Source organism: Protopterus annectens, chromosome 3.part0 (assembly GCF_019279795.1).
Source record: "Protopterus annectens isolate FY-2018-M chromosome 3.part0, PAN1.0, whole genome shotgun sequence".
Classification (NCBI taxonomy): Eukaryota; Metazoa; Chordata; order Ceratodontiformes; family Protopteridae; genus Protopterus; species Protopterus annectens.
Window position 1 is genome coordinate 1,394,450,062 of NC_056731.1, and position 24,715 is coordinate 1,394,474,776.

The 24,715-nt window shown below is 40.4% G+C and overlaps 1 protein-coding gene across 5 annotated transcripts in view; it reads left to right on the top strand.

Annotated features, from left to right (window-relative positions):
- ASPH (aspartate beta-hydroxylase) overlaps positions 1-24,715 on the top strand; it is a 597,360-nt gene that overhangs the window by 464,156 nt on the left and 108,489 nt on the right. For 2 of the 5 annotated variants that reach the window (XM_044065474.1, XM_044065470.1), the window contains exon 5: positions 13,722-13,895. The exons of 2 other annotated variants lie outside the window; for them this stretch is intronic. In XM_044065474.1, coding sequence (XP_043921409.1) covers positions 13,722-13,895 — 174 coding nt within the window. Of the gene's footprint in view, positions 1-13,721; positions 14,852-24,715 lie in introns of those variants that run through there. One more of the 5 variants, XM_044065473.1, reaches the window with a different exon arrangement.

Consider the following 24,715-nt stretch of genomic DNA (forward strand, 5'->3'; position numbering starts at 1 on the left):
CCCAGACCTTCCTTACAGGATTATTCCTCGGGAACAAACTCTGAGCATTGATGCCTCGAAACAGGCTTGAGGAGCCCACTACAGCAACTTGCAGAATCAGGGCAGATGTGGCTCCCATTTCAAGAACAAACACATTAACCTAAAGGCACTTGTGGCAGTCCAAAAAGATCTGATTGCCTTCTAAGACCAGTGGAAACCAGGAGTACTCCTAAAGACAGACAATACCACAGTTGTGTGTTACATAAACATGAGAGGAGGTGCAGTCTTACCCTCTTTGTCGCCTAATCTTGGACCTTTGGGAAACTACAAGCTCCCTAGGTCTGCACCACATGGCTCGTACCTACCAGGAGAAGCAAATCTACTGGCAATTCACCTAAGCAAGAGCCTGTCAGATGCTCACTAGTGGCAACTGCATCTGGAGTTTTTCTTAGCGTAGCCTGATAATGGGGTGTGCCAGAGAGCAACCTTTTTGCCACCAAAGAAAATTTCAAAACAAGGTCATCCTGTAAGACGGATGCCTTTTCCTTCCCTCTATGCATTTGCCCAGTACCCTTGCTTCCCAGGGTACTGCTGAGGATAAGGGAAAAAGTGCATTCTGATGGCCCCAGATCAGCCAATGCAGGACTGGTATCCTTTAATGGTTAGTGTAAGCAAGAGGGAACCAAGATTGCTGCCCCAACAAGTGGACCTATTAACATAGGACAAGGGCACCATCATGTACTCCACCCTGAACACCTGCAAATTGACAGCTTGGATGATAATCTTCACCCCCTGGAAGGAGACATCCTTGACAAACAGGTCCTAGATATTCTAAAAGAACCCAGAAGACCTAGCACAAGAAAATCTTACTCTGCCAAATGGAAGAGATTCACTATATGGTGCATAAAAAAGGGACAGAGCCTTCTTCAAGCTCAGATGCCTCTGGTCCTTTCATACTTATAAGGATTTTTTTGACAAAGGACTTTCTTATGCCTTTATTATAATTTACACTTCGGCAATTTCACCTTATCTCCCTACTCAAACCCCTCTCTCCTCCCATCCTGTCATGAAATGGATCCTGAGAATGGTTATTCTCATTAGACCCTCAAAAAAAAAAAGAAAACTGTTCCCCTGGGATCGTTTCATTCATGAGAATCTCAGCTTTCCCCTTTCGAGCCAGCTGTCTCTGCAGACATCAAATTCCTGACCTGGAAGACGGCCTTTTTTGCAAGATTGAGCTTCAGGCCCTTATGTGTATGTAACCTTTAATCATTTTCCATCCTGAGAAAGCCTCTCAAGACCAACCCCCTTTTTGCCTAAAGTGGTTACGGAGAGCTCTTTAAACCAGACCACCCACTTGCCTACCTTCTTTCCTCACCCTCAAAACAAGGAGGAAAGAATTCTTCATACACTGGATGTGCACGGGCAACTATGTTACTACTTGGACAGAACAAAAAATGTTCAAAATGTCTGATCAGCATTTTGTAGCCTTTGCCTGTAGCTCTGAGTGGAGACTACTATCTCCAAATAAGTCTCCCACTGTATCTTGTTTTGCTAAAACAGTCATGGAAAAAAGCCACCAGACTCTGTGAGGTCTTATTCCACTAGGCTATGGCTACATCTAAAGCCTTTCTTAAAGGGATGTCAACTAAGGACATTTTGGAAGGTGGTGTTTGTTCCTCTTTGCATACCTTCACCAAACTTTCAATCTTCAAGCCCAGAACAGAGTTTGCCTCTGCCATTTTGCAGGGCATCTTTTGGAAACCACTATTTGGTCCTGTGTGCATATCTTAAACAAGCATTATCACCTTCTAACCTTCAAGTCCTGACCGGGGTTTGCTACTGTCATTTTACAAGGCATCTTTTCTTGTCCATAAAACTTTCCATCCACTCTCCTTTCAGCTTTGGGACTCATTCCATCAGTTAGGACTGCAGCAATGAAACATGAAGAATGTAGTACAGTTGTGTACACTTAATGTAAATGTAGATGTTGGAGTGTATTCACTGCTGCAGTATTCTTTCCCTCCCTCCTTCCCCTCTTGTCCATGAGATTGGGTTGGGCATTATCTTCTCTACTTCCAGGTTGTTCCCTCTTCCTCTGTACATACTGTGGGGTTTCAGACCCAAGACCCTTGGCTTTAGGGACCTGTTAGGGGGCAAGAAAGTCCTGAGGTTATTGTACCTGCTGACTCCCTTTATACCCAGATGTCTTGACATCAAGTTAGGGTATCCGCTGGCCTCACGAGGAGTGAATTCTCTGGTGGTCGGGCCGTCCAAAGGCTTCCATGGCAGGAAATCCCATCAGTTAGGACTGCAACAGTGAATGCACTCAAAGATATATTTTTATGGTAAGTGTGCACAAATGTACTTTCATGCCCTGGCATCTGATGGGTTGAGTAGTTGCATGTGATGTTTACTTCTTCACTTTGTGCACTTAGAATAGTCAGTTGTATAATTGGGGTACTGATAACATGGGTGGTGTGAATCATTCAGTAAGATTAGAGATGATTTGCAGTAAAATTAAAATAATTAATAACTGGGTTTATGCCTGGGCGGCTGCGGTGGTGTAGCAGTTAGTGTTGCTGCCTCACAGCAAAAGGTTCTCTGGTTTGATCCTCAGCTGGGGTGCCTTCTGTGAGGAGTCTGCATGTCCTCCCACTGATCATGTGGGTTTTTTCCGGGTGCTCCGGTTTCCTCCCACATCCGAAAGACATGCTGTAAGTGGATTGGACACTCTAAATTGACCCTAGGCGTGAGTGAGTGTGCCTTCTGTGGAAGGTTGGGCATCGGGCTGGCAATTCGACACTGTAAAAACTCCACTGCCAATCGTGAGCAGACAGGTGATCTGCTGTGGCAACCCCTAACTGGGAAAAGCCGAAAGAAGAAGAAGAACTGGGTTTATGCCTGTGGCTCGGAAGAACTCTTTCGTTAAGAAACAGAGTTCAGATGAGATGAGACAGATTTGTCAGGAAAAAGACATTTGGAGGGAGGGGCATGATTTGTTTGTAGGGGATAAATGTAGTCTGGCAAAGAAAAGAATAATGTTAAAAAAACATCTGCTGTGTTCCTCTTGGCAGTTGGACAAGTGAAGTGATTAATAGTTAATCCAAAATCTAGGTGATGGGAAAATAAAATGTGCCCAGGAAATTATGTTCAGAATGATAACTTTCTAAATCTAGCTGCTTTACTGTAGTAGATTCTGTTCTCAAGACTGTACTAGAACTTTGTGTACATAAAGGCTTATACTTCCCACAGGACATAACGTCAGGTTCTTTTTCAGGTGAGGAGTTGTTATTTTGGGGTTTGACCTTTAGTTTGACATTTATGTTGGAAGGTTTGTGACCATTGCTTAACAGCTGTAGTAGCAGCTTTTGGCATACTGTGCATCTGTTTGGTTACTACCTTAACTCTTGCATTACCTGATCCTGATTAGTGATGTATGTAGTTTAAGGATCAAGATGAAGACAGCATGATAAGTCTTTATAGTTATCAAGTTTTTGGTGTTAAAATTAATAGAAGAGTGTTGCTACTCAGAGTAGTAGTGTTTGTGTTTTGAGTACCTTGTAGCTTGCTAAATTACAGAAAATGCCTGAGTAGACAGTTTATTTCCATGTTATGTTTCAGGTTGCATCTACATTTGACATTTTTTTCTGTAGACGATCTGGATTATCTGTCTCCGATGTTGAATTCCACTGGCACCAATGTTCATAGTATCTAGAGCATCTCCTTTTTTTCTTGCAGAGGTTATCCGTGTTACTCACTCCCCAATTTAAAGCACAGACATGCTGCCCTGCCATCTCTCTGTAAAGTAACCGTTTGAGTTGCACAGAGAAAATAAACATCGAGCTTCCAGCTATACAAACTCATCTTGATACTATCCAGATTAAAAGCTTTTGCAGAGTGTATAAAATAAAGAGATTTACCTTTCCTAGCAGGTAGCATCCTTGCCTTCCTGTCATGACTAGAAAGTAGGGAGAACACAATGAATAAAATGAAACCACTTACTTATGTCAGCGGTTTTGCTCAGGTACAAGCATTTTATGTTGATCACTGGGATCAAAGACGCAGCAAATTTCCTAACAGTGTGATTTGCTATAGATGCCAGTTGACCTTTCATTCCACTTTAGAAATGTGTCATGGATGACCCCCATGACTGTAGCTCTTGGGTGATAGCAGGCCAATGTATGATATATGTCTGTATGTACATGTGTGTGCACATACACATTTAATGTATATGTAATTTGAGTGTGTGTATGTATATATATATATGTATGTGTGTATGTACATGTATATATGTATGTATGTGTATGTATCTATATATATATTTATATATATATCTATATATATCTATATATATATCTATAAATATATATATATATATATATATATATATATATATATATATATATATATATATAGCTATTTGTATGTGTAAAATTTATGTATGAGGGTGGCCGTAGTGGTGCAGCAGTTAGCGTTGTTGCCTCACAGCAAGAGGTTCTCTGGTTCGATTCTCAGCTGGGGTGCCTTCTGTGTGGAGTCTGCATGTCCTTCCTGTGGTCATGTGGGTTTCCTCCTGGTGCTCCATTTTCCACCCAGATTCCAAAGACATGCAGTAAGTGGATTGGACACACTAAAATTGTCCATAGATGAGAGTGTGTGCATGAGTGAGTGGTACGAACGAACTACCACAGCAGGGCTAGCTAACTGGAAGTGTAAGCCTTGGCTCGACATGATTGTCAGTGTGGAAATGACACCCCGACCCCATGTGTAAAATGGGAAAAGGGGTTGAGGATGGATGGATGGATATGGAGATATACATACATACATACATACATATGCACACACACACACACACACACACACACACACACACACACACACACACACACACACACACAGGAAACATTCACCACATTACTCAGTTCTTTGTGTGGCAATGCATTGGTTAAAGTATTCTATAACAGGTCCCTTCCAGGTGACTTCAACAGAACAAGTACCAAGTTTGGAACTTCTCGAGTAACTTTTTATTATTAATGCCACCAGGACTAATGGTACAGTGGATGACATTTGTGACTTATGAATCAGAAGACTATAGGTTTGATTTCTGTCTGGCTCAATTGACATATTTAGGCGGAGTGTTGGTATAATGGTTACCTCATAATTACAAAGTACAGGATTTTATACTGACTGCTGGTTATTGCCTGGGCTTTGTAATAGTCTGTATGCTGATTACCTAGCATTTACCTACCTATAATATTATGTTTTAATTTGTCTTTGTTGTACATCTGATTTGGACCGTGATTGTTGATTTCTAAGAAATGGCCATATTATAGAAAACAAAGGAAAGATGAACAGTATTAGTGGAAAAGGGACCTTCAGAAAGTAGTAGACACTGTATGGTTACAAGGGAAAAAAGAGAGAGGTGGCAATGCACTGAGTGGTGTAGAAAAGCTCCTGTAATGCAAGTGCACTCCTCCCTCCCCCCAGCTAGTACTGACTCTGCCTCCACACCTTTTCCTCCTTCCTTCCTTCCCTCCTTTTAATCCACCTCTTGGGTGTAAACTGACCCACCCCTGGGACAGCTTGCTTCAACATGCTGTCCAACAGATGGTTAAGGATCATACTCCCTCAGAGATGCAAGCTGGAATTCAGGTTGATACCACCTCTATTGGAAATGACTGTAGTCCCCCTCCTCCACCAGACAGATTTAGCCATGAAGGTCCACTGGCAGTACTTGCATGTGCTGTGATTACTTGCCTCAATCTCAGTCTCCATAATGTGGAAAAGTACCTCTCATACTTGTAATTTAGAACAGAAGGGCAAATTGGTAGACCGCTTCCACTAGGAAGCTCACAACATTTAAAAAAAATTTTCTATGCTTACAAAAATATATTGATGAATTAGTATGATTCAGTATTAGTAACGTGAATATCTTAAGAATATTAAAAATTAATGTGTGAAAGAGCCTTGGGCTTCAAACCAGTTGTTTTACATTATGAAGTTTTGTGGTCTGCAGTGTTGTGGCAGGACAAGGTACCTTACATCCTTCTAAGTTGGGAATTGCTGATTGAAGGTTCAGTGTCTTTTATTCAAAAAGTGTATTAGTTCTGGTTTACGCAGATGGGCTTCAGGCCAGTTATTTTACATTAAGAAGGTTTGTGGTCTGCACTCTTGTGGGAAGAGAGGCTAGATTCTGCCCTTTTGAGCTGGGGATTTCTGGTTAAAGGCTTATTGTGCCTCCTTGTTTGACTGTTTCTTTCTGAAATTGGTGCGCCTTGTTTGCTGTAGCATAGACATCAGACATCCTGAATCTAGCTTTGTTTGTATAACTTGAGTGCTAATCCAGGCCATCCTTTTTGGAGAAGGTTCCCCTGCACCCTAGTGTGCAGTTAGAACTTGTCTGATTGAAGACTGCTGGAACGGGGCTCCGTTTTTAGCTTTCTGTTGGTTAATTTGTTTAAATCAGTTTGCTCATTTGCTACTGCTACATTAAAAAAATGTATACACTTTATGCATAGTCTCTTAGCTAGGGTAAAACTATTCCCAGCTCCATAAAGTCTGCTCTTCAAATTTTCCCTTAGAACTATCCAGTTTTTTAGTTTTAGCACTCAAATCTGTTGCTTTGAGCTCAGCACTTGTTCAGAACTCGTAAGCAGTAAATAAGCTACAAATTACTACAGCACTCAACTTTCCTCACTTGTCTAGAGGAAAACAGTTTTTAGTACTTAATAAACACCTATGCAGGCATATCTGTGGGTCAGCTGCCGGTGTTTTCTCCTGTCTACCTGATGAATCTGGGCATCTTGGGGCAATGCAGCAATTGCCTCATGTACACAGACAACCCTCTCCTCCTACCACCCAACACTACAACCTGTGAGAGATGCACTTATATAGCCAAACTGGAAGCAAAGCTCTCTTCACCCAAGACTGGACTAGACAGTCAAGAGGAGATGGTAAACACTTGCATCACACCACACTCATCACATAGCCCCTCAAAATCTACACCACCAACACACACGCACAGAAACACAAAGCACATACCTACATTCACGGAGGCTCTCAATAAACATCTGCCCAAGCAACAGAGACCTCCAAAGCAGAAACGCAATCAACCTCCACCCCTCCAATACAACCCAAATGACACATAGCCCATAAACTCAGTGTGCCACTCAACCACAGCCCATAAGGCATAACAATGTACCCAACACTCTAGTCATAGATGACTCTATAGTCAGGCACACTGATGTTCCACTCACCAGGCTAAACAAGGAGAAAATTACTGTTAGCTGCCTGTCGGGTGCCAGGATCCGCCACATAATGCACGCACTCAGGTCACTCCACAACAAGTACAAATATGACTCTGTCATTGTCCATGTTGGTATGAATGACCTGATATGTACCTTCCTGGACTACATGAAAAGAGACATGGAGGAGCTCTCAGATCTTGTAGCCCAGGCAGGTATGACCCCAGCCCTGAGTAGCATCCTGCCATCACCCAGAATGATACCACAGTACAAGGACAAAATGATTGACTTCAACAATTGGCAAAGCTTCTGGTGTCATTCTAAAGGGATCCAGTATCTGTCTGCCTGGGATGACATGATCGACAGACCACGATGCTTTGCCAGAGATGGCCTGCACCTGTCGTCCTTGGGATTCTGGATACTGGCTAATGCTGTTGCCAACCCTATAGTGCCTTTTTTTAGGCAAGGCTCAAATAAATTCTCCACTGTAACAGGTACAAGCAAGCAAAATCTGAGGGTAATGCTACTCAATGCTAGAAGTCTAAACTTCAAAATGCACTCACTCGAGGCATTCCTTAAATTGGAGAACATCTGTGCAGTGTCAGAGGCCTACTTCAAGGCTCCAGGGAGCACCCCTGCATTATCAGATTATAATTCATACCACACCTTTCGGCCACCTAACCTGGACCGAAACACTAAAAGTGGAGGTGTGTCCATATTCAGTAAGGATATCCACACATCCAGGCTAGTTGCTCAGCATAATGCATCCGAGATTATCCAAGTGCAACTAACTCTGGGCAAGACCACAGTCTAAATTGTAGCTTGCTACAGATCCCCCACCATGCCCCAGGATTCCCACTCCTCATTTTTTGATTCACTGGAAAATATTAGGGTACAACCTAACACCCTAATAATGGACGATTTCAACTACCCCACCATTAACTGTGAAAACTACTCCTGTATCAACTCTTTTGCTCAAAGTTTTTTGGAATTCATAAATTCCAACACCTTGGATCAACTTATCTACACTCCCACCAGGGGCAGCAATTTCCTAGACCTGGTCATTACCAACATGGGTGACCGGTGTTCCACACCAGAGGTCAAATTCTCATTGGTCAGATCCAACCACAAGCTAATCACCCTAGACATGCACATCCCACCCCCACCTGCCATTAGTGAAACCACCGTAAAAAAATTTCTCCAAAGCCAACTTCACGCTTCTTAAGACAGAAGTGGCAAACTTCACGGCACTCATGCAGATGGACAGTAGAGGTACGACTGCTGAATCCTACACAAATGCACTTTATAGGCACTTACACGAATGCATGGATCGTGCTATCCCTAACATAATCAAGATTCTATCCTCTAAAAATAAAGAAGCCAATCTGGTGGTCCCCTGCGATAAACAGACTCTACAACAAAAGAAAGAAACTGCTGCAAAAAAGAGTAAAATCCTATGATTGAAGGAACTCCTTGGTCAGCCTGAGTAAGAAGCTGAGATCCCTCATAAAATCCTCCAAAGCTAGTTACGAAAACAAAATCGCCACTGTAGACGACCACAAAGCATTCTATAGCTATGTCAAGAATCTCAGTGGCAACACTCCGATCTGCTCTGAGTTATAGCACAATGGCACTAAATATACAGAACCAACTGATATTGCCAACATTCTGGCAGGCAGGTTCAGTGCTAACTTTACCCCCCTCTCACCCTCTAAAGGGCCCATCTCTATACCAGAAGAATGCAAAGTGCCTGTAATCACAGCTGCACAGGTAAAAAACACACTCTCCAAAGCCAAGAACACAGCATCCATGGGACCTGACAACATCCCAGGCAGCTTTCTACATGAACTACAGAATGAACTGGCACCCCAAAGCCAAGAACACAGCATCCATGGGACCTGACAACATCCCAGGCAGCTTTCTACATGAACTACAGAATGAACTGGCACCCCTCCTAAGTACCATGTTCAATCATAGCCTCACCTCAGGCTTTGTGCCCACTGAATGGCGCACAGCGACAGTTGTTCCACTCCACAAAGGGGGATCCACCACGTACCGCTGGAACTACCGCACCATTAGCCTGAAGAGCCTGGTCTGCAAGGCCTTGGAACGTATCCTCATGGAACTTATAAACCACGACATTGGTAATCTCCAAACTCTGGACCCCACCCAGTTCGGGTTTGTAAAAGGCAGATCATGTCTCCTAAACCTGATAGACTTCTTTGAAGCAGTCACCAAAGCTGTAGATGAGGGTAAGGTGGTTCACACAGCCTAGCTAGATCGCGCCAAGGCTTTCGACACCATCTCCCACTCTGGAATTATAGATGAACTCACTAAACTAGGTATAAATCCCTATGTCACAAGATGGGTTGCCAACTGGCTCACTGACAGGACTCACACTGTGAAAGGAGCAGACTCCAAATCCGACTTCAGACCAGTGACAAGTGGAGTACCACAGGGTTCAGTCCTGGGTCCTCTCCTGTTTGGTATCTACTTCTCTGAAGTACAGGCTAACACAGACTGTCTTTAGCTAACGAAGTTCGCAGATGACTGCAAACTAGGAGCCATAATCGAAACTCCCAACAATGTGGACATCCTACAAAAGGGCCTCATTGAGACAGATGCCTGGTGTCAAAGCCATGGCCTCAAGCTGAATGCCAAAAAGTGCATTGTCATCCCTTTTGGTAAAAACTCTGTACCCATGAACTACCACATAGGCGATAGTCTACTTAACACTGAAAGTGTGATAAGAGACCTTGGGACACAGGTGAACAGTAGTCTCTCCTTTGATAATCACACACAGGTGAACAGTAGTCTCTCCTTTGATAATCACATCACCACAGTAGTCAAGAAATCCTTCTATGTGGCACACCTCATCACAAAAGGTTTCTCATCCAGGAAAAAGAGGTAATTGTTCCCCTCTACTCATCACTCTAGACCCATTATAGAGTTTAATGCCCCTTTTGGTATGTACCTCACAAGACAAGTACCCTTGACAGGAAAATACAATAGTCCAATTGTTTTTTGATGCAGAAATACAAGTTCAATTCACACAAGCAGCTTCCAAGGTTTATGTGCTTTGATTTTAAACCTTGGAAGCTGCTTGTGTGAATTAAACTTGGATTTTTGCATCAAAGAACAATTGACTGCTGTATTTTCCTTTCAAGGGTACTTATTTGGAGTTTATACTTCTTTTTTGTAACTTTGCTGGCTTTTACTTGGTTTACCTCACAAGACATCTACAACAACTGGATAGGTTGCAGAAATACCTCACAGAGAGGATTACCGGCCTCAAACAGATGCCCTACGCAGACCGTCTCAAAAAACTCCAGCTCTACTCCGTCGCATATCGCCTACTCAAAGGTGATCTCTGCCTAACATACAAAGCTGTGTCAAACCCAGAGCTGTTAGACATGCTCCACTTAAAGAAATCCCAATCCCTCTGAGCTACATGCTCTAGGGACCTAAACCTTGTCACCACAATAAACAGAACATGCTGGAGGGATAGATTCCTGTCCCAGAGACTTCCCATACTCTGGAACAAAAAAACTATCTATATCAAACAATGCTACTCCTTAGCAATCTTCAAGAATAATCTTGATGATTGGATGGGAAATAGGAAATTCACCCCGGGGATCACTTCTGTGGCTCTGCCTGACAGGGGCACAGGTAAATAATTTCCTTGTGTGGCGAAAGCCGTGGTACCTTTTTGGCTAGGCTTATATAGGCCCTAGGGCCAGCAGCCTAGTACCTACCTATGAACAGGATGGAACATGGATTTTTTAGACATAAAATGAGGAATGCCTCTCATACGTAGGCACATTTGAGAGGTAAAGATATTGCCATTGTAGTCTCAACTGTGGAAAAGGCAACTGTTTTTTAACTTCATGTCCCATTCTGGATCTGCAAAATTTAGCACGTTTCTGAAAGTCTCAAAATTCAGAATGGTAAACTGTCTGATACTTTTCCTTTTTCTTTGTGCCTGTCTTTAGATTTCCCAGTGACAATATGCTTGTTTCTCTCATATTTTCTGGTGAATATTAGGCCTTTCCAGTTTTTTTTTTTTCCCCTTTCAGTATCATCACACTGCTACCATTGTTTACCAAATGCCTGGCTACAGCATTCATCTTACCAAAGACTGTGGGGTATCCATATCCACCCTTACTTTTACATGGCTGCTTCTTATAGAGACCTCATACTGGATGAATTGGGCAGAATAGTGGCTGTGAAGTGTGATGGTCCTATCACTGCCAACAAATAAGTGAGCATGTAATTGTCCCACCACTGCCAACCAATATGTGATGTCCCCATACTGGGCCCATAATCAAGGAGCTCGAATCCTCACCACTGACACTGGAGAGGGACGTGCACTTGGAATACAAATGGATACAGTCAGTATTTCCAAATGTAGACATCTCTGCATCCAGCACAGTTTCCCTTAAGAGCACACAGGGAATGGACTTAACCCATGGTCTGGATTTCTTTATATCTGTCTCCCAACAGGTCCCCAATAAGGTGCCCCACTGGTACAGCTGTAGGGGTTAGATCCTCAGCAGAGTGTCCAAGCCAAGACCTCCAGCACCCTTTCTGTAAACTCAGTGATTCGTGTCCCTGCCCCAAGTTACTGACACACACACTCTTTAAGATTTCATTTTACACACACACACACACACACACACACACACACACACACACACACCCCTGGGAAAAGGCTGACACAAATTCCCCACTCTATCAACTTTGCCCAGACTATAAGGTAGATTCGCTGCCACCAGTCAGTTACTGTAAGACGGTATCAACTTAGTGTACTATTAATACTAGTACAAATGGTAGTAGTTCACTAAGATGGCTAGGCGTTCTGCAGTGACCCATATAGTGTCAACAAATAAATATAAGCACTCTCCAAGGTTAGATACTTTCTCCAAGGCCAACCACAATAAAAGTTGTTAAATATATTTAATAATAAGTAATAAAAGTACGTGAAAATACTGAATATATATTCATAGTAAACCACAGAGTTCAAATCACAGAAAATATTGATGGACAGACTCAGACAGATAAAGAAAACGATATCTAAACTAAACTTCGCTTCACTATATTTCTGACTGAATCTAAAAATTACTGTTCCCTAGTTAAGTTACTTACTACTTACTACCACAAGACAGGATGCTGTGGGTGATGGTCTTTATAGTCAGGCTTCCCAAACAAAATACTCAATACTTTGAGATTTCTCTTTGTAATATCTGAAATATAATTTAAAAGAAGGCTGGCAGAATGACCTCATCTGGTCTCCTGACTCTAGGTTTTCACAATACTCCCCTTTGAAACCAAGGGAGGAAGTTAGCACAGGCAGCCACAATACCCATCCAAATGTTTATGGCCGTGCCGGGGGCCTCCCCTCTTCACTGAGCTAATGGATGAAGGCTGTTCCCCAGACCTAGTGTCCCTGTTCCTTGTCAGCACTGTGGGGGGTGTCTTTTAATGGTTTAACAGCTCATTTACATTTCCCTTATTTTTTAAGATAACATCTACTGTGCAGGTATCCTCTGTTAAACGTATACATTTAATTCAGCTGCAGTAATATGTGTACATTTCTCTTTGTTCCAGCAGGGCGCACTATTGATACATTTCAACACAAAGTTCACAAATACATTTTCAGCACAAGCATCTGTACAAAATTACATACAGTTCTAATACATTTGCAACACAAGGATCTTGTATAAATCAGTTTGATATTCCAAGGACATGTCTTTCTTTACAAAACTCCAACTCGCTATGCTGGCACTTGCCCATATCATCACACCATATCCTTACTGTTGGTGCTAGTCTTACTTGGTATACAGCTGGTGGCCAGTTAGACAGTGGGCCAGAAAGAGCAATTAAGTTGAAAAAAGCATTTCACAGTATCCCTGACAGGTACGAGCGATTGACGGTTGCTGAGAATGCTAGAGTACTGATTGTTGGTGCATATTCACGTAAATTATGTGAATCAATCAACTTTAAGCAGAAAGGGTTTGAAATTCAACATAAAACTGATTTTTCAATGTCATGAAATAGTGCACTGCTTAGGGGAAATTAACAGTGACATAAAGGAATTTGATAATAACTGTTCAGAGTGAAAGTCAAGAGCAAGTCCAGTGTAGTGTTCTAACTTTTTTTGCATTACAGTTACATCTGTTAAGTGGCAGAATTGAAATACAATGTGCATATGTAAACAGATGTGTATCTCTGTGTACATACACGTGTAAATGCTTTTATCCCATGTTCACAATTTGCTTAATTTAGATGCATTTGAAAGAAATGTATGAATGTACGTTTGTGACTGTGTTCTGTTTATATTCCTTCTACTCCAACTTTTCGTTTTTCCAAACATTTTTCTTTAATGTCCCTCTGCTGTCTCATAGCAAGTGCTTTTGCAAAAATCACTGTCCTGTTTTCTGCCTAACATCTTTTCCCTTTTTCTTTTTCTCTCCCTTTTCCTTTATTGTTATCTAGGCCTGACCAAAGATGGCAGTAATGAGAATATTGATTCACTTGAGGAGGTCCTTAATATTTTATCAGAGGAAACTTCTGATATGTTTTACGGCTTCCTCTCATTTCTCTATGATGTAATGACTCCTTTTAAAATACTAGATGAAGAAGAGAGTGAAACTTCAGAAGATGTTGATGGTACGTCACAGAATGATGGGGTTCAGGGAAAAAAGACCTTTGTAATTTTGGATTTGCAGAATCAGTAACACAAACTGAAGGGTTACTGGCTTGGCTGTGCTTTATTGAAAACAAACTTCCTTTTCTTGCTGTGAGAAGAAAAGGAGGAAAACTGCATAATGCTGGTGAGAAAGCAAATGTGGTTAATGGAAGCCACAGTAATGATTTTACGAAGCCATGGCATCTAATCATGTTACCTTGAAGTTTTTTGTGGCCTTTGCCATCTGGAGGACATTACACATCTGTGTAATGTTACTTGCACATTTGTGAAATGTACAGTTCTGTTTTTGTGCAATCGTGTAGCATTTCTTTTGTGTTGCAGCCTTTGTATCACATTAGCACATGCAGCAGGAAACAGAGCTGTACACTGTTACTTATTTGCTGTGCAACTACTAGTGGACTCCCTTACCTTCTCTCTAACCATAGCAAAAGTGAGAAACATTTGGACCAAACTTGCGTATGTTGTGTTAAGCTTGCATGCTTGTCTTGTGTGTATATGGTTTTTGTTTAACAAGTTTGCTGTGCACAATTGTTTATTTTGAGCTGGAGATGTGTGAAACACTGTGTTGACATAAAAATGTGAATGCAGCTGAATGTAACCATTCTGGTTATTGCTACTAATATATTCTCCTCACAGATTCTCTAAATGAAGAAAGGTGCCAACACCATTGCCTGTACTTAAGTTACTCAGCTGATGTTTGTTTTAGAATGATGTCCGGTTCTAGTGCAGGTCCTACTTTATGATGGAAAATGTGCTGCACTGTATAAATTGTGGCTTAATAGGTCAACATACAAAAGTCTTATCTGTGGAGATAGAGCTTTAAATGCATGTAAAAAAATTAAACCCTTTTACAGTCAGCCTTAAGCTAACATTCTTGAATGTTACTGATCCCACATAAAATTATATTTTCCAGTTATGCTGAAGTCGCCCCTTGTGTAAAATAGTATAGTGTGAGTGGGCTACCATCAAACAAATATCAATAATATATTTTAAAAGTCAATAGCTAAGTGGCTTCTACAGATGGTCATTTTTTAGGAAGTTGTTAATGTTTTGTATCTCACTTTGTAGACCTCTCAACAGGGCACTAATTTAAAAAAAACAGTGTGCAAGTTAGAGCAGCATTTTCCTAGACTCACTTAGACTGTTTTTTTTTTTTTTTTTTTTTTGAGAAGTGAATACTTTAAGATGTACTAGGTGTGGGGCAAATGACAACAGTCTGTTTTTTTATGTAATTTTCCTTCACCACAGGATAAAATTGACTTCTGGTGCTGTGCCTTCCCTTTATAGCTGAAGTTACTTCTGCTTAGAAATCAGTAGCAAATTGCGCAATTGAAGGCTAGCAACTTTGTAAGTGAAAGCATGATAACCAGGTATAAAGTCAAAGTCAGTGTTAAGAAGAAAGGAAGGCGCCCGGGTAAGAGAATGGTTGCAGTGAAGTCAGGGCCAAAGTTATTCAGATCTTAGCATAGTATGTTAGTACAACATAGTGCTCTCTTAATCCATAGGGAGACCTGATAGTTAAAAAAATGTTGTTGCCATTTTTTAAATGGGTGAGTTTGTGCCTGAGGACCTCTTGTAAGGCATGTCCTGTATTAGCTTTACCTCACAGACATTTTGTCTTGTGCACTTCTCTGTTCCAGCTGTGTAAATCAACCCCAAAACTGAGTGACGTTCTGTAGTGTGTTGTGATTTGAGTGGATGGGGTAGATACTTTGCTTTTATGTATTTAAGTTATGACTGCACTGACACCAGAGGGCAGATGAAGAAAGGTTACTGAAATAATTTCAGAGACTATTCTCTGAATTTAAAATGCACATTAATAGGTTTTGCAGATTGAGTTTGCACAATGAGAAGCACAGAAACTGGGTACTGTGATCCTTTTTAGTATGTAATTTCATTGACTTTTTCTCTGCATGTTATCTCATTTCTCTCCTTTGCCTTATGATGGGCGGAATGTGACATTGGAGACAACTTTCTAAAACACTGGGGATAATTATGTGGCCAGACTGTCTCCATGTCCTGCTGCCAGAATGTTCCCTGCTGTTGATTTGGGTGATACTGGCAGAGTAGTCCTGTCACAAAGGTTCCCATCAGCCTGTAAAACTAGGAGAAGTTCTTCAAGCACAACAGAAGAGCCATCTCAAATATGGACTTTCAGACTGCCCCTAGACTCATGCTACTGTTGGTACTTGATGAGAAAGGCAATGGATACTGACCTACAGCACCGGATACCATCCTTACCTTTAGTCAATAAATGTAAATTACTCCTTTTTCAGGGCCACTTGTTTTGACACTGAGGTTTTTAAAATACTAGTATAACCCGCTAGTTTGGGACAGCTAGAAATCAGACTTGCTGTATATCATGATGTATCCAGATTTCACTGTCTGATAGTTTAGCACAGAGTTTTTAAGGTTGTGGTTGATGAGCCCAGGGCTATTGTATGGTATAACTTTATAGCTATGACTCCCATACCCTCCATTGCCTGACATATGAACCTGAGCAGGTTAGTTAACCAGAAGATGTTTCAGGGTGTGTCTTAAAAATGTCCATGTGGTTTATTGCTCTGTCCTGGTTAACAAACTTTTTTGTTAATATACTTGTATATTCAAGTATTCTAAACTATTGTAGCAGTTAAGTAAGCAGGAAATGATAAAATAATCCACTAATGTGATCTTTACTATTTGTAGATGCAGGGTAGTGCGTCTGATGTATCTTACTCCATATATTATGGGAGAAAAATAACTTTTCCATAAAAGGGAGCAGTGGTTTAAAAAGCTGAAGCTGCAGTGTTTACTGTTCATAATTTACAGCTGGGCATTTAACTCCATTCTTTAATTTGTAAAGTAGAGATCTACTGAGATCTTGAGTGGATGCAGCTGAAACAGTGGGAAACTGTTCCAGATATATGTGAACACTTGGTTTCTGAAAAACCTGACTAGCATTATGTGCAAGACTAGGGGGTAGGAATGGGGCTGACTTTGGTGACCCTGGTGTCTACTTCATTTGTCTGTGGTATCAACGATACACAGGCACCTGGTTGTGACATGTAAGAAGAGTACTAGACATCCTAAACTGAGGTGAGATCCCCATCAACCTGAATTTTCTTTAACCTTGTAATAAACCTGGTAGAATGAAAACATAATTAGAAATGGATTATGTCTTTGGTGATAAGACATCAAACTGGTGTGGTTAGTGCACTTTTACACACTCCTATGTGGCCAGAAAATGTATCTTCACCAGTTGTGAACCATCCCTATTGCATTCTTTCAAAAGTGCACTGTGTGTGTGTGTGTGTGTGTGTATGTGTGTGTGTGTGTGTGTGTGTGTGTGTGTGTGTGTGTGTGTGTGTGTGTGTGTGTGTGTATATTTATTTATTTATTTATTTTTTTGGAGAGGGCTAGTTCCCTGTTATTCCCAACAATACACTTACTCGTTCTTTTCAAGTCTTGTACTTCTGAACTTGAAAAGTGCATCCTTAAGCAAATCATTCAAAAAGTAAATATGAAATATACCACATTGACTGTCATTTCTGAAAGGGGTAAGGTGGGACCAACAACTCCCCCCTCATTTAAATTAATAATACTTTATTTTGTTACATAAATGTGTATCATACTTTGCTGCATTTTTGTGTACATTTCAGAACAGGAGTGTAGTAAGCAGAACACATGATAAATAAGCCATATTTATAGGAGGTACAGCAGGAAACATGGTAAGGGACGATAGAAGTTACTTATGCCTGAAAGGATTAATGTGACAAGCATATTCAAAGTATAACCTTTTAAAGGGAATCGGCAGAGTGCAGTCTCTGTTTTAACCTTAACTCTGTAACTAGAAAGTAATTGCCATTTTTATGTAGAAGAAAATTGCTTTTAGAAAACTACGTTATTGCCTGTTTTACTTACTGACTTGTGTAATGTTGGAAGTGGTATCACATGGCACAGAGCTGCACATTTTGTTAATGGACCTTGTTTCATACCTGTTGTCATGTTCTGAGGTCATTTTGAAAGACTTGTAATGTTCTGAAATGTGGTGCATACTTTTCATGTTGCATTGTGTTTTAATTGGTTATATTGTGCTGCCTTAGAAATTAAATGTGAGAGAAGTAATGTTGTAACATTTAGAAACTGAAGAAGCTGTCACTTTTAATAAAGGAGTAGGGTAACGACTTTTCTTGTTTCTGATTTCATCAAAAAGCATTGTGTATGGGATGCAGTTGTCATTAATTGATGACAGACATAGGTAGTAACTGAAAGGTACTAGTGGAATATGTGAATGTTTAATGACGGTTGGCAGCTATTTTCAAGTGCATTTTCATTCATTGGTAATTCTCTGACAAGTTGCTTTCTGGGGAGCATACGGTTTTAGAAGAATTAGCTAATGTGGCAGGAATAAACAGTGACGTTAGATATGCATATACCTATAGTAAAGGCACAAAAAAATGGAAAATTCCAGAAAGATGGTTGTCAAGGGTGTCAGAAGTCAAGTAGCTCATTTTAAACAATGAAATTTAGAAAAGTGCAAGGCCATTACTTTTTAAAAGATCATGTCATCTTTGTTGGCTCATGCATTTGCAGAGAACCTAAACCATACTTACGGAAGTCGCATGTTACAGGGACCTGTGTACTGTTTAGCTGACTGAAACATAAAAGGCTGTGGTGACTGTAATGCAGTTATTTGATTTATTTAATTTGTGAGTTCACATGACGTTCTGTAAATCTTTTGAACTGCCAAAGTAACTTGAGAATATCAAGGCAGGGTAGAGAGTTCTGCCATTGTGTAATACTGCAGAGAGAATTGGACTGTTTAACAAAAGTGCATTGTGAAAGACATGGAAGTAATGGGTGATGACATTAAGTAGGTGGAATGCCATAGTCTGTCTGATAGGCCCGTAGAAACTGTAGCAGACTTGTCCTTGACTTGAAAAAGAACTGAGAACAATACACAGGAAGAAATGAAAGAGACTGAAGAAAAAAGATTGTTGGTATTGAAGTGAAAATCAGCATGAAAAATGTAAATGTGGGGATTGGAAATGGCAAACTTTCAAGTTAGTATGGGTCATGCCTCCCCAGCCTATGACTGGACTGCTGTCTTGCCATCGGTCTTACACTGGGAGAAAGCTCAATTATGGCTAAGCTAACACTTAGATCAAAGTTTATTTTTTTGTATTGTCAGAAAGGCAGCTTGAAATCATTCTTTGAATAATGTTTTTTGAAGCGGCTTACACCATTAGGTCTAAGTAAAGATGTACCAGGGGCTTCAGAAACATTTTTCTAACGGATAGAGATTGTGTGATCTGATATTGCATGCCAGCAGTTTCCAACCATTGTAATGAGACGGCTGTCATCTTCTTGTCTTCTTTTGTGTATATACATATGTCAGTACTTTGTTCTTCTCAGGTAACTGCAGGTTTGCTGACCTACTGTTTGGAGCTGTTCCAAATCTTTTTTTTTTTTAATATTTATATTTGTTCTTGTTTTCCTCCAGTTTTTTTTTTTTTTTTAACTTTACTTCATACCTACAGACTTATAAGCATCGATTTCATTTAAAAAGTACCGGTTAACCCGCTTTGTCTTTCTTCACAATATTTAGGCATAATTTTTGTATCTTCGGAAAGCAGTTAGATATTTGCTGTTATTCTTCAGCTCCTCATCCCACTTACTGCTTTCAACCACAACGCCTTCATAACCCCAAACCTTAGTAATGAGTTTATAAGCCAGTTCACCGTGATTCCTCATAAGTACACATCTGCAACCATTTGAAAGCAAATATTTGTACCAAGAGTATTTTCCCAGTTCCATTTTTCCTGTTTTGTTCATGCTCTGGAAGTTAGTGCAGAGGATTGAGACCTTGAGCTGTTACTGGCTGCTTTCTGTAGTAAAAAGGTACAGAGTTTGATTCCTCACACGCCAGTTTGCCTGCTGTGTGACTCTGAACAAGCCATTTAACCAGGTAATCCACCTTGGTCAGCCCAAAAAAGGAACAGTTGTTTCTAGTGGGCTTGCCGTTTAATATGCAAATAAAATAAAAGCTGAAGTTGAATCATCTGTTCTTGGTTCAGTTCTAGATTTCCACTTCCTAGTAATTGTTGTCTTGGCTACTGTCATCATTAGATTTGCTAATGCCGATTACCTCAACAAGTTGTTATAGATTAGATACACAAGTGATTTAGTGAGCATCCCAGCATTACAGCGATTGGATGAAATGTTTGGTATCTCCAATTTAAAAATATTCAACCTGTTGTCAATTTACTGTGCTTCAGTTCTCTCTCCCCCGTTGCCTTACTTCTCATGTCTCAGAGAAACCATCTCTAACTACTAGTAACAGTAAAATTAATGCAAGTGGAGTATTTCCCAGTAATCCACGAAGACTCACAAATCATGCAGTTTAGCATTCCTTCAAATTCTGACTTTATGAAAATGATACAGCCTAAATTTCTGTTTGAGGTCATGAGCGCCACCTATCCCCCTACTCCAGTATAGGTAAGCTTAGTTCTTCCCTTTCACAGTCCTAAACCCCTAAATCCTGGACTCCTGCATAACGATATGCAACAGGTAATAGCAGATTTGTCTGTGGCTTCGGCTCTTTGGTATGCACTATTTTGTTTAATTGTTCCTGTTTGAAAACAAGATGGCTCCTCCCATTTCCAATAAAATGGTCAAAATGTTAACCCTTTCATGTTCTGCCTTGCTTATACTTAGGCCAGTCAAATATTTCCATTTAGCATCATAAGTTCTCTCCTGAAATAAATGCAGTTTTTTTTTTTCATTTAAACTGTGTCATGATGTAGACACGGGTCAGAGACTTGCTTCCCTCCCACTTCCTTCCTGACCACCAGTTCTTTCAAGGAAACTTTACATTATACACCAACCTGGATAGTATATCATTGTATTTTTATTAACTTATAAAAAATGACTTGAAATATCCCCTGAAAAGGATTGCAATATGTAGAGCATTAAAGTTAGCACAAAAATTGTAAGGTTTGCTTTCATTCCTCTAATTCCAACTCTGTTGTTTCCTTAACTCCTTTTGTTTCTTCATCTTCTCCTTATGATTTATTAACTACATCTTGTATTGACTTGGCTAATCAAACTTCCAGCTTTTAAAATACCCCCCCCCCCCCCCCAAAAAAAAAAAAAAAAAAAAGCAGTTTTCATGTCAAGATGTAATGTACATCAGCAGCTGAGCTTTGTTTTATGCTTAATTTATTCTTCAATCTCAAAAAAAAAGCCAGCCCTTCCCAGATTGGGGGGAGGGGGGTTAAAAGCTAGTCACGTTTGCTTGGGTCTTGTAAACTGCATCAACACATCATCTGCAAACGCTTTTTCACTTCCATATCCTCTGTCTTGTACTCCATTAGAATAGATTTATGACTCATTGCAATCAGTGGTTCCAGATGTGAGGCAGAGAAGACCTGTGACAACGGACACACTTAAGGTTCTTTTGACAATCTCAAGTGAAGTAAAAGGTCCAAATGCATTTTTGTGTAAGTCACCAAGTCTGTGTATATCACCAGTATTAACACTAAAGTCTTCCATAAACTCCAAGGGGAGTAAGGCTGTTGCCAGGTAATACATCTCCACTCCATTGAATACCTTTTTCTATATCTACACTTACCATTGGTGGTCTTGCACTGTTTTCATCTGCAGTTCTGTCTTTACCATGTAGTGATATTTCTGCACCCACCCTTAGAAACAGCACTGATCATTTGCTGTCAAGTCCAACACTATCCTGTCTAATAGACACAGATACTTAGTAATCATGTCATGACTAAGTATAGATACTGGCCTGTAAGAGGACAGCACATGCAGGTTTTTACCCTTTTTTACAAGTATTGTTACTGGCAGTTTACTTAAGTATTAGCAGCATAGTAATAACTTTGATAAATGTATAAGATAAGGCATCACAGCATTTTTTATGCCACCAAATCTCTTGGCAAATCCATCTGAGATGTTACCCAAAACTCGTCTTTGTGTAATATCTCATATTTGATATGTGTTAATGGGAGTAATCAGTGCATTTTTCTGCTACCTTTGGTAACCTTACTTCTCATAAGGAATATATTTTTCACTGTCCTCTGGTGTAGTTTTCAGCTGCACAAGTCTGTTAATTTTCATTGACATAACATTTGGGTTTCTCATTAGTGGACTTTGGGCATTAGATCGTAACCCTGGCAGTTTATACGGGTTCACTTCAGATGATAGAGTTTCCGAAATCTTGAAAATCGTATCATCGAGACCATATGTTCAAGTTTTCAGAAACTCGAACATCTGAAGAGGGGGTTAAATAAAGTGTGTGAGTGCCTTAGGTGAGGGATTCTGCAGGGGGGCAAGCCCTCTGCACCCTACTAGTTAAATATACGAAGTATGAGATTGTGCTACAGCAGGGAACAGGGAAATCTCTTGTTCCGCAGTGCCTGCAGAAGCGTGGAACAGGAGATTTCCCTTTTCCCCACTGTAGCGCAATCTCGGAGTTAGTATATTTAAGTGGGGGGAGAGTGCAGGGGGATTTGCCCCCCCTGCAAAAATGTCTTTAAATGTGTTTTTTTTTTCCTCACTTGTTCAGGTTCTGAAAACTCGAACATATGGTCTCGATCATATACATTTCGAGATTTCGGAAACTCTATCATCTGAAGTGAATCCGTTATACATATTGTTGCTACAGACATAAAAAGGTTCCATTTTTCCACATGCATATGTTTGCCTCCCGACTTACTTGCAGCACTTTTCTACACTGACTTGATGGGTCCGTCTGACTTTCGGCAACCACAACACCCTCACAAGTACGGCAAGTGCAGAGGCCCAATAACCTTCATGTAAAGCTCAAAAAAGAGGGCCAGCACAACAGTGTGGTATAAACAACCAGTTTTAATGGCTCATAAGCACGTAAATTAAACACATTAATGGTAGGGAAAATAAGAACCCAAATCCCCAAAAAAATCCAGACTGGTTTTGGCTATGTTAGCTTTCCTCAGTGTTAAACCAAAATAACTACCACAAAAATATTTATACAAAAGTAAACTAGAATTCCCATTGGTAGGTTAAAGATGCTCATTTAATCCATGTGGGAAAAGACCACCCAACTTAATTATCCACTTTTTCTCCTTGGGACTGAGAATGGAATGCCATCCATCCTTATTTATGTCCACGTTGATTTTCTCAATAACAGTGAACATAAAAAAAGCAATGTTATGTTTTAATATGTGTTTGTAAAGGGCGTTAGATTGTCTTTTATTTCTAATATCGCTAACATGTTCCGTAATGTGCAACTGTAAGGGTCTAGAGGTTTGTCCCACATAAAATGCAGAGCATGAACATGTGGCAAGATAGATCACCCAATCAGAGCTGTAATTTGCTAAAAATTTATATCAGAAACCGAAACAGTGTTCTTGCTTGCAAATTCTTTTGATTTCATTACCCTTGGGCAGTGTGTACAATGTCTGCAGGGGATACAACCATGTAATTTATCACCTGTGATGATACGTTGTTGATAACTAATGGTGGAATCCTGATAACGTTCGTAATGACTAAAATGTGAACCTAGTGTTTGACCTCTCCAAAAGGAGAATATGCATTTGTTACCTAGAATGTCAGACAATTTATGATCACCAATAAAATATTCCAATGTCTGTTGACAATATCCATGAATGCCCCAGTATTTCTACCAAAGGTCGTAACCAACCTTAATTTAGATGGTTCCCCAGGTTGATATACCCTGTAACCTAACAAATCCTCCCTATCCTGAGTAGAGGCCCATTGCTCGCAGAAATATTTCCATGTTTGCATCCCCTGCTCTTAAATCTATGAACAAGATCTTTCCTATAATGTTCATAGGTCTGTGTGTCGAAATATACCCGTCTAACATGAAGAAATTGTGATTTGGGGATGTTCCGGATGATATGTTGGAGTGGAAGCTGGTAGCATGAAGTGGGGAGTTGTATTGGGGGTATTTGCAATAAATCTGAGATTTCAAAGTATTATCAGTATTCCTGGTAACAAGAACATCCAGGAAGGTGATTTGTTGTAAATGATAGTTAATTTTGAACTCAATCCCGCATTTATTCTCATTTAAATACTCGACAAATTCTTGTAGATAGATGCTATCAGCCTTCCACTCCAACAATCATCAAAATACCGTCTCCATATATCCATCTCGTTACGATATATGTTATGATTGGGATCGTAAATAAGTTCCTCTTCCAAATATGCCATGAATAAATCCGCGTAAATGGGGGCAAAAGATGCCCCCATTGCTGTACCCTGCACCTGCCAAAAACATTGGCCATGAAAATATAATACATTTTTGGTGAGTACACGTTCAGCAAGACAAACCAAAAATGTATTAAAACCTGGTTGGCATAGTTCACATTTATCCAACCAGTACTGCAAAGCCAACAAACCCACCCAGTGTGGAATGTTGGTGTACAGGGCAGTGATGTCTAGGGTGCAAAGTAACCACCCCGATTCCAACTGCATGTTGGAAATAATACCCCAAGAATTGTCATATCCTCTATACAAGCTTGAATACATCCAAAAAGGGGTTGGAGATACTGGGTCAAAAACTGTGAAAGAGGTTCCGTGAGGGAACCCCTACCTGACACAGTGGGTCTCCCAGGCGGATTAGTAAGCTCCTTATGAATCTCGGGTAGAATGGACAGATATTGAGATTTTTGGATCCTGTACAGTAAGGTGATAAATATCTGAGTCAGTGATGATACCCTTTTCCTTGGCTTCTAATAGAAACCCATCAATTTCTACCTTAAATCTAGGGGTTGGATCTAAG